Genomic DNA, 15,164 nt, shown 5'->3' with positions numbered 1-15,164 from the left:
ATAAAAAGCTCCTTTCCATCACAAACCAAGGAGCATTTTCATTTTTGTGTGAAGACTCACTCAAGCCTGGGCCTTTAATTCAACTTCTGGAAATCAACCGTCGAGCCAGTCCAAATACTACACTACTTGGGGAATACACTGGATACTCAGTCCACAAGAGTGTATCCTTTGGAGGAGAGGCTATCATCCATCACTCTGAAGTCTCACACTCTTCTCAAGTCTCCACGTCCCTCTGCAAGGCAGATAGCATCTCTTATGGGATCCATGGCTTTTTCATATTCATAGTTCCCAACTCGAGGTCACACATCAGGCCTCTATAGCAGTGTTTGGAGGATCGATGGAACCAGTTTTCCAAATGGTGGGAAGACAAATTAATGCTCTCACAAGCGGCATGGCAATCTCTTCCATGGTGGTCTCAGAGGAACAATCTCATGGTAGGGATTCCTTTTCAGTAGGAACTACCCAGTCAAGTGCAGGTTACAGATGCCTCCCTTCATGGCTGGGAAGCCCATGTGGGCTCCCGCCAAACTGGGCGGGCAGAGAACAAATGTACCACATCAACATGCCGGTACTCAGAGCAGTCCACTTGTCTCTGAAGTCCTTCTTTCCAACACTCAGGGCCAACTGCATTCTTATCCAAACCAACAACACAACAACCATGCATTACCTGAACAAGCAGATGGAACTCACTCCCATCCTCTCCACCTAGAGGCCCATACCATCTGGAAATGGCTACTAGCCAGGAATCTCATGAAAACGGCCAAACATCTGCCTGGAACTCAAAAGAAGCAAGCAGAAGATCTTAGTCGAAATTTCCAAGACCATCGCTATTGGGCTCTTAATGACGACGCCTTGCAAGAGATATTCCAGGAGTCGGGGTATCCTGACATAGACTTGTTCGCTGAGATCAGCAAAAACAAATGCAACGACTGTGGAATTTTAGTTTGTGCGCTGAACGACTGCAACGATCGGGAGAGCTCCTGTCCGATAGACCCTCGTCTGACAGCCGATCATCCGAACTTCACTGGTTCCGAGCAGACCTCTCTCGAGTGATCTACGGTCCTGACTGGGAACCATCAGGAGTGCCGCAGTAACAACAGAGAATAGAGGACGATCGGGCGCTGGAAACGGAAGACGAGAAACTGTCCATGCGGTCCGGGTAAGGTCGTGAAACACGACAAATTGCGAATTGACTGATTGTTTGACTGATTGAAATACTAGTATTTGTTTTGTCGCTCTTTGAGATATTCGCTGCCTGCAAACGAGGAGGAATAGAAATTTTCTGTCTCCCTTTGCAGATAGCGAAGGGTAGGTAACGCAGACTTTTGTCCCCCGTTGTAACCCGTTGTGCCTATCTCTTCTCCCCACCGATTGATTGTTGGACTCATTGGTTCTCTGGCTCGTTAGATTCGATACCTGAGATACTCGGTTGCTCCTTGAGACATTCACTGCCTACAAACGGGGAGGAATAGGAATATTCGGTCTCCCTTTGCAGATAGTGAAGGATAGGTAACGCGGACTTTTGTCCCCCGTTGTAATCTGTCGTGCCTAATTTTCTCCCCATTGATTGATTGTCCGAACATAGATTGTTCGCAGTATAGCGCTTTTGAGATATTCTCTACTTGCAAATAACGGAGAATAGAAATATTCTGTCTAGTCTTTGCAAGTAGTGAAGGATAGGTAGTGCGGACCTTTGTCCCCCGTTGTAAACTGTCATGCCTGTCCTCTCCCCACTGATTGGTAGTTGGTACAGCCCGGACCGCTTATTAGAGATGAACCATCCAGCTCCACTGGAAGGCACCCCTAATAAGGACATGTTCACTAAGCATGGACTAGTCGCTATAGCTTATAGTAAGTTATGGCATAAATATACAAAGAAGGACCCCGAAAGTCAGTGGCCACTGATAGGTTCCTTTGATGATCATAAAATAGAAACACTAGAAGCAGCTCTCCAGAAAAATAAGACTACGCCCACCATGCTCGATAGTGTCGGCATGTGGCGCAAAGAAGCAGAACAACGAAAGAAAAGAGAAGAAGCAAAAATAGGGAAAAAGTTACGAAAGGCAGCCCACCTAGCCGCTAAGCAATTAGAAGAAGAAATAAAAGAAAGAAAGGAAGCTACACAAAAGCAAGAATCTGGGTCGACAGGCCAATGCCCTGTTAGGACCCCCTCTACGCTCTACCCTGAGCTGCTCTCCAAACAACGGGCGAACGACGAATTACTGCTAGGTCCTCCGATCATCTACATGCCCCCTCCATATGCCCCCTGCCAACAGCACCTGCCAGCTCTGAGTGCGAACGAAAGTGACCTTAGCGCCAGTGCCCCGGCCCTCGCGGCCTCCGCACCGGCCGCATTAGTAACGACATCAGATGACCCCGAGGCTAGCAAGCACCCACTAGCCAGACCAAATAGATTGAGCAAAGATGAGCGGGATGGGATTGACAAGATAGCAAAGACACTGGTAGAACGGAAGGAGAGCGAAGAATATACTATGAATATGCACAACTCACATGCTGGTAGCCACAGGCGGCATTTCATTTTACGATTCAGCTACCACACCCTGAATGCATATGAGGATAGGTATCAGAACAAGGGTCCTGCTAAACTGACAAATCTATATAGAAAGGTCGATGTTGGAGATGGGACTGAACATGATGTGACGGACCTCTTCATGCAAACGCTTGAAGTCTTCCGCCACCTCACGGAACAGAAACCTGAGGTTAAGGTTACAGTCCCTGAAACGGCTGGGTCCTCATCAGAAGTTGCCAACACTATGATGCCTATCAGAGAAGCCGCCCCCTACTGGGTTCCCCCAAGAGGTCAGGGGACAAATGACGATATCAACCACGCAGATGCAAAAGGGAGGGTTGTGTACAATTGGGTTTATCAACCATGGGATCGACAGGATATCCTAACTTTTAGGCAAACCCTGCCCGAGTTAAGAAAGAGCCCGACAGCATTTTATACCGAACTGGGCACAGCCTTGGGTTCAACGATAATGACTCTAGCGGACATTGACTTGTTTTTCGGGTTATGTCTGCCGGCTGACGTGTGGAAGCAAATCCGGAAAACTGACCACACAGATCTGTTCGGACATACCTGGAATCAACTCAGTGAGCTAGATAGACGGCGAGAGCCCGGAAAGAAACCTATAAAAGACATACTGGAGCTCCCAGACAAAATAGTTCAGAAGCTAAAGACATTGATCCCAGAGAAAAAGGTTGATTGGTCGATAGTCACGGCTTGCCGTCAGAAACCTCAGGAAGACGTATCGGAATACTTCTCCCGATTTGAGACGGTGTTCTCCGACTACAGTGGCCAAGACATGACCACCGCAACCGGACAACACCTGTTTGGGCAAAATTATGTAAAGGGTCTATCGCAAGAGGTCTCCCAAAAGTTACAGACGAGCGAGAGTAGTTGGGGGGCCTCCAAACCCGCAGCTATCCTTCAGATGGCTCAGTACTACGAACATCAAAAGAATGAGAGTGATAGGGCATCCGAGAGAAAGAAGAAAGATTTGAAAGAAAGGGTGATGATAGCCCAGATACAAGGGGTAGCGGTCGGAAGAGAACCCCACAGGGGGAACTACCAATCAACCGCCCCTAGAAATACACCCCCAAAGGACCGCACATCCACCCCCTACTCTGGACGTAGGGACATAGAAGATAATCAGTGTGCATTTTGCAAAGGGTTCGGGCATTGGAAGTCTCAATGTCCGGTTCTTCTGGAACTAATTAAAAATAAAGAGACGAGGGACACAATGAATGGCCCCAAGACTAGAGGGCAGGGACGAGGGTACACAAATGACACCAACAACGACAGACCAGGGAGATCGAACACGTTTGACCGTCCCCGACAGAACCAGTATCAACTATCCGATAGTGAGAATGCCCCCGACTTTGCATAGGACTGCCAGGGGCAAGGGAGGGATCCAGTCGAGCTCTGTGTTGACCAGCAAGGTCCTTACGTCACCGCTAAGGTCCTGGGTACAAAGTCTCCATTCTTGGTAGACACTGGGGCGACACGTAGTGTGTTATCGAAACGACTGATTCCAAGGGCACCCTTGTCTGGCTCACACATTACATCGATAGGTTTCGATGGGACGCCCTCCACTAACCCCCTGTCCGTGCCTATCTCCTTTGACCTAGAAAACAACCCCACTGACACAACATTTTTGCTCTCCTCCAACTCCCCTGACGCCATTATGGGCATTGATTTACTAAAGCATTTCCGAGCTACCATCAGGTGTTCCCCAGATGGAGTCCGAGTCATCCTGTACGACAACCCGAACATGTCCAAATCCTGCCCAGCACGACACATGTACTCCATAACTGACGCTGACCTGTCCTTGCTCGACACCCTGCCCCCGTACCTATGGGCCAAAAATGATTCTGATGTAGGACGAATGATGATGGACCCTGTGCACATAACTGTAAGACAGGACGCAATACTCCCGAAACTCCCACAGTATCGGATATCGCCCGAGGGCGAGAAGGCACTGGTAGCGATCATTCAGTCCCTGGTAGATGCAGGAGTGGTAGAGGAAGTAGTTAGCAATGTCTGCAACAGCCCTATCTTACCCATTGTTAAGGAGCAAGGCGAGGGAGATGAGAAAGCGTACCGCTTCATCATCGACCTGCGGGAGGTTAACAAAGTGGTTGTACCCCAGTACCCCGTAGTCTCAGACATCACCACCATTCTGACCCTCATCCCGTCCACTGCCACCACCTTCACTGTCATTGACCTAAAAATGCATTTTTCTCTATCCCCATCCACCCAGACAGCCGTTATCTCTTCGGCTTCACCCTAAAATCCCGCTCGTACCGATTTTGTAGAGCTCCCCAGGGCTACACTGAAAGTCCCAGCATTTACGGCCAGGCCCTCAAAAGACAGCTGGACGCCGTCCAGCTACCAGATGGAGTGGTGTTGATCCAATATGTCGATGATATCCTTTTGGCGGCCGACACCACTCCTCTTGCAATCACAGCCACTGTCCAACTCTTACACTTTCTTGCAGAAAATGGCCACAAAGTCTCCAAAAAGAAATTGCAGTTCTGCCAGCCACAAGTGACATACCTAGGCCATCTCCTGTCCAAAGAAGGGAGGAAACTTACACCCGATCGAATCCAAACCATCCTAGACACCCCCATCCCAAAAACACAAAAGCAAGTCCGTTCTTTGGTGGGTCTTACCTCTTTCTGCAGACAATGGTTACCAAATTTCAGCCTCATTATAAAACCCCTACTTGCCTTGTTGGCCAAAGATGTCCCCTTCCCGCTCCCTTGGACCCCCGAATGTCAAGCATCCTTTAAAGAGTTGCGGGATGCCCTTTGTTCAGCACCTGTCCTGGGAACACCGGATTACTCCAAACCCTTCTCCCTCTTCATTCACGAAAGGGAGGGATGCGCATTGTCTGTTCTAACTCAGCCCATCGGCCCTAAGCAGCGCCCTTGTGCCTACTTCTCTGCCACTCTTGACCCCGTAGCCAGAGCTTTGCCTGCCTGCCTTCGAGCAGTAGCTGCCGCTGCTGTCTCTATCCGTCAGAGCGAGGGAATGGTACTTTCGAACTCCCTCACTGTGTTAGTACCCCATGCGGTCGACACCCTTTTGAACCAAACCAAGACTCAACACTTGACTAGTGCACGACTGACAGGATACGAATTGACACTACTTGCACCCCACATCACTCTGAAGAGATGCACGACTTTGAATCCTGCCACACTGTTGCCCTTGCCTGAAAATGACCCCGACGTGCCTCCCATACACGACTGTGTGACCCTCACGGACGAACAAACTAGGAGTAGAGTTGACCTCCGAGACACTGCTTTTACAGACCCTGATGGAGAGCTATGGGTAGACGGCTCATGCATCAAACTCCCAGATGGCACCACTTCAGCTGCCTATGCGGTAACGACAGCCCGAACAGTATTTGAGACAGCCCGCATCACACAACGATCTGCACAGGCGGCAGAGCTAATAGCGCTCACACGAGCTTGTATCATAGCGACAGGGACCACGGCGAACATTTACACAGACAGCCAGTATGCCTTCGGGGTGGTTCATCATTTTGGGCTCTTGTGGAGGGAAAGGGGATTCCTGACGTCCCACGGCACACCCATCCTCCACGGAGATCTGGTTTCCGCTCTGATTGAAGCAGTTCTCCTCCCCAAACGATTAGCAGTAATCAAGTGTCAGGCACACAAGAAGGTGACAGACTTAGTCGGACAAGGAAACGCGCTGGCCGACATCACTGCACAAACCACAGCTGAGAATAGGACGATGACACGCATGTATGTGACCAGGTCACAAGCAGAAAAATGGACTGACGCTAGGGAGACGATTAGAGACATCCAGTCGGCCAGCACCCCTCACGAACTGACCGAGTGGGCACGGGTGGGTTTGAAGGACGATGAAGGCTGCTGGCGGACAAAAGATGCAAACAAATGGTTGCTGCCTGACTCATACCTGATCCCCATACTGACTATGGCGCATTCCCCCGCACACATAGGATCTGCCCCCATGATCGAACTCATTTCCAAAGTCTGGCACAACGATAAAATCCCCGACTCAGCCAAACGTCTAGTCCAGCAGTGCCCTATCTGTCTACAACACAACCCCGGGAAAGGAACTGTGGTACCCCGGGGAGGGTTTGGGATCCCCGAGCACCCCTTTGAGGTCCTCCAGATGGATTACATCCAGCTAGAGAGATGCCAAAGCTTGAAGTATGTACTAGTCATTGTATGTGCCTTCAGCAAATGGGTAGAAGCCTATCCAACCCGTGATAATACTGCCATGACTACTGCCAAAGTACTACTGAAAGAGTTTTTTCCTCGCTACGGCCTTTGTCGAATTGTATGGAGCGACAACGGCCCCCACTTCATAGCTGAGGTTATCCAACTAATTTTGAAGGGGTTGGGTGTGAAGCAGAGGTTTCATGCGGTCTTCCACCCCCAATCCGCTGGTTTGGTAGAGCGACACAACGCGACATTGAAGCTGAAACTGTCAAAAATAGTGGCCACCACAGGACTTAAATGGCCAGATGCCCTCCCACTGGCATTGCTATTGATGCGCTCCACTCCCACTAAGCACCATTTGACCCCCTACGAGGTTGTATTCGGGCGACCAATGATCCTTTGGACTGCCCCCAAACCGACCTCCATTCATGACGTCCCGGACGTCCTACTGTCTGACTACTTGTACAAATTAACTAAAACATTGTCTATCATTCATCAGCAGGTGCAGCAGGCCATCCCCGATGCTTCCAGGGGCCCGGGCCACGACATCCAACCGGGGGACTATGTGTTAGTCCGGAATTTTCAACGGGCGAAGAGTCTGGAACCCCGGTGGACGGGCCCCTGGCAAGTACTGATCACCACCCGGACGGCTCTTCGAGTGGAGGGGAAACGGCACTGGCTGCACGCGCACCACTGCAAGAAGGTCTCCTCGACCCTGGCCACAACCGAAAACATCGACAACCAAGAAGAGCTCCTGAACAAGGATCGGCCATCACTGAACTGCTATCCTGATAACGAGGCACTTGAACTTGCAAAACTCCCTGATCCCACTGTGCCATCCAGGGAAGGGTATTTCCTCCGTCGAAAGGAGGGAGCTTCGGCTAAGTAGACCACGGACTAAGTTAAATCTCAGAACGGTGACCTAAACACAACCAAGGGTTACCCGGAGAGAAGCTAAACAAAGTCTGTGGTTCTGCCTGCTACCGAGCACCTTGAAGATGATGGAAGCGCCAGATAAGAAGATGATGGAAGCGCCAGATAAGAAGATGATGGAAGCAGCCGGAAATACCCACTACAGGAACCCAAAGACTAACAATATGCACAAATCAAAGACAATCGCCTTCTTCATTGTTTTCCTCTTTTGCCTCCTCCTCATGACTTCCTTCTGGATCTTGGAGGAAAGCACACTCGCTCATCAGATATTGCTGACCACTGCACAGCCAACCACTATGAAAGAGCATCACCTGATCTCCCTGTCACCTCAGCTCCGAGAAAGGCGTAAGGAGTTCTGGAACAATTCCTTCGTGCAACTGTTGCACCAGCATAACCTTGCTGCAAATGCCACCAACTGCTGGATCTGCGGACTGCTCCCGCATGCCACCGGACACTCCATCCCCTTCATCCCTTCTCCTTTCTCAGTTCACGGCTCCTGCCTTGCCTGGTTGATCCTCTTGCAAGAAAGCCACAAGAACAATGCCACTTCTGGTCAAACAGTGTCGCACTTCTACTATGGGTTCTGGCTGAACAAAACCGGAAGGACATCTGCTCCCTTTTGTCCTGTGACCTCTGGTTCCGCCTTCCATATGGACATCCCTGCCAAAGAACGAGTAGAAATGCAGGTGCTCCATAATCCAGCTAGACCCACCTTCTCCTACCTACGGAAACGGACCGCCGCCACTCTGACTGTGGCTCTGTCTGTTATCAATGTCACGGGCCTTGTATGCATCGAAGGCCTGGGGACGCAGCTGGTGGGTCACAGTGCCTGCCACATCACCAGGTCATTGGACTCAATCGATCCCCCCTCCTTTGTTGCTTCTCCGAATATGTACTTTGTTTGCGGCACCAAAGCTTACACTTGGCTCCCGAAAGGTTGGGGGGGGTACCTGCTACATCGCCTTCATTCTCCCCCCACGTATGTAGCCCCAGCCAACCATCACCGACAGAAGCGCGCAAGTGACATTGGACAAGCCGACTCCACTGGAGCACAGTTCCTGGATGCGGTGAAGGGACTTGTTCCTCTGTGGGGCCCAATGGCAAACAGCTGCGCCATCCGACACCTGACCCAGGCAGTAGAGACAACCATCAACATCACAGCTGGCATCCTCGCTAACAACACGGCTGAACTTCAGGCGGTCCGCCTTGTGGCCCTTCAAAACCGCCTAGTTCTAGATGTGGTTCTAGCCGACCGTGGAGGAGCATGCCGCATCATCGGATCTAGCTGTTGCACCTACGTGCCAGAAAACTCGCCTTCAGTCTACAAAGCAATTGAACACCTCCACAGACTTTCCTCAGAGGTTCACCAAGAGCAAGAAGGATGGTCGCTTGGGAGCTGGTTTTGGGGCACTTTAAAGGACTGGGGATGGAGGTTGTTTACATTTATATTGATACCGGTTGTAGTACTGTGTGGGTGTTGCCTAGGTATTCAATGCTTGCCACCTCTGTGCACACTCATGTCTAACTGCATGTGCCCTAAGACTTTGGACTTCAGAACTGAGCACATGAGTCCCCTCTATGAGGTAGAAATACGTGGTCTTATGGGGATAGATCCGAATTGACAAACTGGCGAGACATGTTAAAAGGGAGGACTGTGGAATTTTAGTTTGTCCGCTGAACATCATCTGCGCCATCTTGTCCATTCCTCAGGCTCACGTACAAAATGCACGGCAGCCATTTTAGGTACCATGGTCTCCCTGTTCACGATCGATCGCCAGCGCGCTCCCCTGACCCTGCAAGCATCCCCCGCGCACCCTGGCTGCCCCCGCTCTCACATGCACAAGTCATAAACCCTCTCCTTCCACGTGGCTCTGTCCCTGGGAGTCACACCCGCGCCTGACCAACACCTCCTTTCCTTTCATGAATACCCCTCTTTGATAAACCCTTCCTCTACGCTCGATTGTCCACGCAGACCATTCCTTTCATGAATACCTCTCCTTTGATGACCCCTTCCTCTGAGTCCGATTGTCTGCACGGGTCCCAGGCCATCACCTAGCCGGAGGATGCAGTTTATTGCCCCCTATTGTATGGAGTCGCCCCTCTTCAAAGGAGTTACTATTGATCATGGCCCCCCACCCCCTGGGATACGATCAGGCGCACACATTCTAAGAATCGGCGGAACACTCAGCTGCGTGATAGCCCCCTCCTATTGTACGTGGGGTGAGGACCTCTACTGTAGATACGTGTGGGAGTGGGTCTGAAGCGGGGATTCCGGGGATGTCTTTTCATACTTCAAAGAGTCTTTATTGCAATAAAGAATGCTCACATGTCATAAACCAGGGTATAAGAGGCCAGGCCTCAGAGAGGCTGTTAGAGCACCTCGAAACGATACCTTGTTGTCTGATCTGATGTGTTCTGCTCCGTCGGAATAAACTTTGTTTCCTGCCTTCCAGTCTCCAGCGCCTGCCTCTTTGTTTGATAAATCTTGCTTGGTATTAGAGGCGTTTGACGCCGGGCAAATACTTGAGAGACATCAACCCAATCGCCAGACCATTTTTATTTTCATCACGACTACGTGTCCAGCTACTTCCAGCCAGGCTCACAGAAGGATGCCCTTTTGTTCAGTCGAAATAAGAACAATTGATGGACAGAATGTTGAACAACATCAAACATTGACCACAATACAGAGATCTGGGCCTAAATCCATCGTGGTTTTGCTCCCGATGCCATTCCAGTTTAAACCCAGCCATATGCAAATCAGTGTGACCCTGCTCCCCATGGGAACAGTCCAGCCCGAACTGCTAGGCCAGGTCCTCCCTGGACTGGAAACAGGCATCCTGGGACCGGTTTGGGGGTTTCACCCCTCATCAGCCAGGCTAGCTTGACTCCAGTGGCATGGAGAGCACGGGACAAGCATCTGTGCATACCTGTCCCACTCGTGGTGACAAATGCAATAAGAACAATTGATGGGCAGAATGTTGAACAATGTCAAACATTCACCCCAATTCAGAGATCTGGGCCTAAATCCATCATTTTGTTTGCTCCCCATGCCATTCCAGTTTAAGCCCAGCCATGTGCAAACCAGTCTTGAACCTGCTCCCCATGGGAACAGGCCAGCGCGAACTGCCAGGCCAGGTCCTCCCTGGACCGGAAACAAGCATCCTTGGACTGGTTTCGGAGTTCCTCCCCTCATCAACCAGGCTAGCTTGACTTCTGTGGCATGGAGAGCACAGAACTCACTTCTGGGTATACCAGATGTCTGTCACAGAGATTTGTCTACACATTTCCACCAATTCCTCTCCATTCCACAGTGGTCCTCAAGCTCTATTAATCTCACACCAGGAGGATTCTCCTAGCCCCAGAGTGGCCTCTCCAACACAGGCCTTCTACATCTCTCAGAGAGGCCCCATAGAGGCTTACGTGCCAACAGGGTCCCCTGGCCAAGTTCCGGGGACATATGCTACATTCCAACCTGTCCTCGCTGAACTTGGCTGCCTGCCACCTGAATTCCTCTCATCTGGACATTTAGGGCTTTCCAAGGAGTGATGGACATTCTTAAGGAGGCTAGGAGAACTATCACTAGACGTTCCTACTCTTTTAAATGGAAACGTTTTGTTGATGATGAAAATATTTTATTTGTGGTGCACCCAAAATAATCATAACCTTGTTTCTTGTCAGGAGAATGTGCTCATTCCCTATCTCTTTCACTTCGCCAAATAAGGGTTGTAGTTCGCTCCCATCAGAGTACACCTGGCAGCACTTACAGCTTACAGAAATCCCTCTCACAAGTTTCATTTTTCACAATACCACTTGTAAAGGATTTTCTTGAGGGCCTTAAGAAGGTGTTTACCCTAGTTAGGAATCCCTCTCTTCTATGGGAGCTCAACATTGCACTTTCCAAATTGATGAGCCCTCCATTTGTGCCAATCCATAAAGCCTCTTTGCAGCATCTCACGTGGAAAATATTTTTTATGTCGCGCCTCGAGTCAGCACGCAAGCACTGCTCTGGTTAAGCCCATTTTTTCATTGGCTTGTGTCTTTGTCCTTCGTAAATGCTGGCTTCTGATTGATTATGAGGCTTGTTAGTTCCTCCTTATTATGGCTATGTCGTCATCTGTACCCTCCCATGGTTATTGGCCCTTCTACTTAGAGTATTATACCGTACGGTACATGTTATTTAGACTGTGAGCACTATCTTTGTACGTGCCTTCTCACCCCCACCCCCTGCCCGCACTCCCATTGTCCGTGCCTTCTCTGCTCTCCCCCCCCGCACTCCCGTTGTCCTTGCTTCCACCCCCTCCCGCTGTCCATGATGCAATGCAATAGGTTTTGCGTAAATGCGAGTCCTATTGCATTGCAACTGCTTGTTTAGTTTTTGGGCATTCCTGCATTTGTGATGGATAGTTCCAGCCTCTATCTCCTGTTTGTTTACGTTGACTTTTCCTTTTGCCTGGTAAGCTCTCCATTTCTAATATCAGTTGTGTAAAGCAGGTGGCGACGTTGTATTACTTCTTTTTCTTGGTAGGGCAAAGCAGCCAAAAGTTCCAAAGGGCTGTAACAGCCTTCAGGCTGGAGCCTCTTTAAGACCCAATTAACAGTTCCTGCGTTATCAGCGGCACTGTTAATTATGTTAGCTGGTTACAGGAAAATAACCAGCTTCTTGTTATTTTCTGGTACCTCGTGATTGGACAGTCAGGAAAATATAATGTGTCTGCCTCGCACCATCTTACCGGAAATGCATATTGTTTAATCAGGTATGAAAACTTGGCCTTTCAATGGAAATTGCAGTACCGAGGGGATACTTCTTAGTTATTTAAGTGGTGTATTATCTGTCCGCAGACACCTCATACGCAAAACAGTTTAATAACCAAGGCCCCTTTCCTTCCTAGGCCACTTTTTTTCTAAACAGAAACACTGAGAGTAAAATAAGTGTACCCTTCAAAATAGTCAATTCTCTCATTGTTGCTCTAGAAAAGCATTAAGGATGCTTGATCAAAAGAAACGGATTAATTGGGCTCATCTGACGTATTTTGAAGGTCTCACTGCCCCTAAAGAAGCACTTGTGTGCCATGCAGTGCCACACAACACGGGCTGCAAGGCAAGCCTTGCAGGTATCTACCTGGCACCATCTCTTTCAGGAGATGGAAGCTATTTGCCTTTTTACTAAATACTTGTCTTCCTTCTCCATCTTGTTTACCAAACAATGATACATGGATGTGTCTTGAACGAGAGAAGTGGATTACTGACCCAATGTAGTCCCTAAACTGGCTCCAGCCAAAAAACTGGTCCCCTTAGTTAGACTACTGCCGCTGAACACTTCAACTGAACCCCGAAATCAACAGGGCCAAGTTTAGCCAGTCATAACTTTCTAGACCACAGCACTGTGGATTCTGGGAGTTGAAATTTCCCTTTTTCGTGTAGGTTTTACAAAAGACTGCAGCAGTAGTGATGGACTGGCTAATGCTTGTTAGGACAGCTGCATCAAAGTTTGCAGGGCAGCTTTCCTGCTGATTCAAGGCTGTATTTAGCAACCCAGTAGTATAAGTTCTTAAATAACAACAATGCTGTACACAAAATCTTCAATAGCATGTCTACAGACAGTAGTGTTGCTAAACGGTAGACATGTTGAATAGTGTGCCAAGTTTAGCGTATATAGTGTCAGGTAGCTGGCCTGTGAATGATCTCTCTCATCTCTTTAGTTTTCCCGGTTACACTGCTTGTTTTATGTTCTCTGTATGCACACTATGTGAGTAGGTGTACAAGCGCACTCTAGTGAACTGATGATTATATTATTTATCCGGTATGTGTTCCGTGTTAGAATTATGTCTGCTGGGCATATGTGCTAAACTGATAGAAAGTGGCCTAGTTCCAAATTGGCAACTAGGGCTCTAACACGCATCAACAGTGGCAATTTAATAAAGTAAATTCAATTTTAATGCATCCATTGTGCAATTGAACTCAAATACAATTTCTGTACAGGTCTCAAATCTTTCATCTCACAATATAAATTCAAATGAAAACCCACAAACATAAATACATTTTTCATAACATCAAATTCTGAATAATCATTTTTGAGGACCCAACCCAATGCATTTCGGGACTTCTGTCCCTTCTTCAGGGGTTATCTGTGGAAACAAGAAATGAAAGACAAAAGGATCAAATTCATTTCTAGCACATAGTGCGCACAATGTAAGTGTTAGTACGAGCAATCAGGATGACAATGACTCCCTTTGTTGGTGCTACCTTCACCAAAGTGAAAAAAACGACAAGTATATTCACACAAAACCGCAAACTTACTTTCGAAGTTGGTACTGCCACCAGCTGGTTAAACACAAGAGAAAAAATATACAGTCTTAAATACTTCCCGATCTCAAACTATTCCATAATGACCATTAGACTGGTTCAGAGCAGATTTTCAAATCACATACATTGGTCAAAAGTTTCTGAGGATACCAGGCTGATTTCTGAGTTATCCAATAAATTTAAACGAAAGAAATCTAGGACCTACCTGTGCTCTTTGCCTTCCGTACCCCTCGTCGTCCCAGTCCGCTCACGCCGCTGCCTCCCCTGCTGCCCCACCCCCCTGACTGCCCATTCGCTGCCCTACCTCCCACCTCCCAGCTGCTCCTCCCTCCCACCTCCCCTTCTTATGGCGGCCGCTACGCGGCCGCGCGCAGCGGGTGCGCTGCTGGCGCGCCAAAGACCATCCCGTCTGTGCCCGTCCATGCCTGGACCGCGCCCAGCGCCAGAACCCCTGGACCCCGAAGCCGCCACAACACCAGACTGCACTATGACTCCAGCACCCTCCACGCACTCAACCCCGGACGAGATCACTCCTGCTACCGGGCCACCCCGAAGCGCACCCAAGGTTCCTTCACCTGCCGGAACTACAGCTTCACCAGCATCCGGCCCGCCAACCCATCAACCAGAGAACCCAACCACCTCCGGTGCATCCTCCTCAACACCCGCTCCGCTCGCAAGCACGAAATCGAACTCTTGGACCTCCTAGACTCAACCACCCCCAACATCACCTTCCTGACGGAGACCTGTCTGAACACAACCTCGGCACCAGACATCACCATAGCCATCCCAGGAGGGTACAAGATCTTCCGCAGAGACCGCACCAACGGAGTGGGAGGAGGAATCACCATCATCCTCAGAATCTCGACCAACACCGACGACACCCTCACCACCGCCGAGCACATGCACTTCCAGATCCACACCGACCCCAACACCACCCTCAGAGGAACACTCGTCTACAGACCACCCGGACCCCGACCACAGTTCAGTGACTCCATCGCCGACCTCATCAGCACCCACGCCCTCGCCTCCATGGACTCCATCCTCCTCGAGGACCTGAACTTCCACCTCGAGAACAACAACAACGCCAACTCCACCGCCCTGATCGACAACCTCGCCAACCTCGGACTCAAACAGCTCGTGACGACACCCACGCCGCTGGACACACACTGGACCCCATCTTCTCCGCAAGT

At 49.7% G+C, this 15,164-nt stretch overlaps 2 protein-coding genes across 2 annotated transcripts in view; both read left to right on the top strand.

The window, feature by feature from the left end:
* Positions 1–15,164, top strand: part of LOC147726124 (receptor-type tyrosine-protein phosphatase mu-like) — a 1,369,719-nt gene that overhangs the window by 675,356 nt on the left and 679,199 nt on the right. The window lies entirely within an intron of this gene.
* Positions 953–5,035, top strand: LOC147726125 (uncharacterized). The gene is made up of 2 exons (XM_086962884.1): positions 953–1,312; positions 1,510–5,035. The coding sequence occupies exon 2, from the start codon at positions 1,716–1,718 to the stop codon at positions 3,909–3,911; it is 2,196 nt and encodes a 731-aa protein (XP_086819010.1). The 5' UTR covers positions 953–1,312; positions 1,510–1,715; the 3' UTR covers positions 3,912–5,035.

Source organism: Lissotriton vulgaris, chromosome 3_1 (assembly GCF_964263255.1).
Source record: "Lissotriton vulgaris chromosome 3_1, aLisVul1.2, whole genome shotgun sequence".
In the NCBI taxonomy this organism is placed as follows: Eukaryota; Metazoa; Chordata; class Amphibia; order Caudata; family Salamandridae; genus Lissotriton; species Lissotriton vulgaris.
The sequence above is the reverse complement of the archived record's forward strand: the minus strand, read 5'-3'. Positions and strand labels throughout refer to the sequence as shown.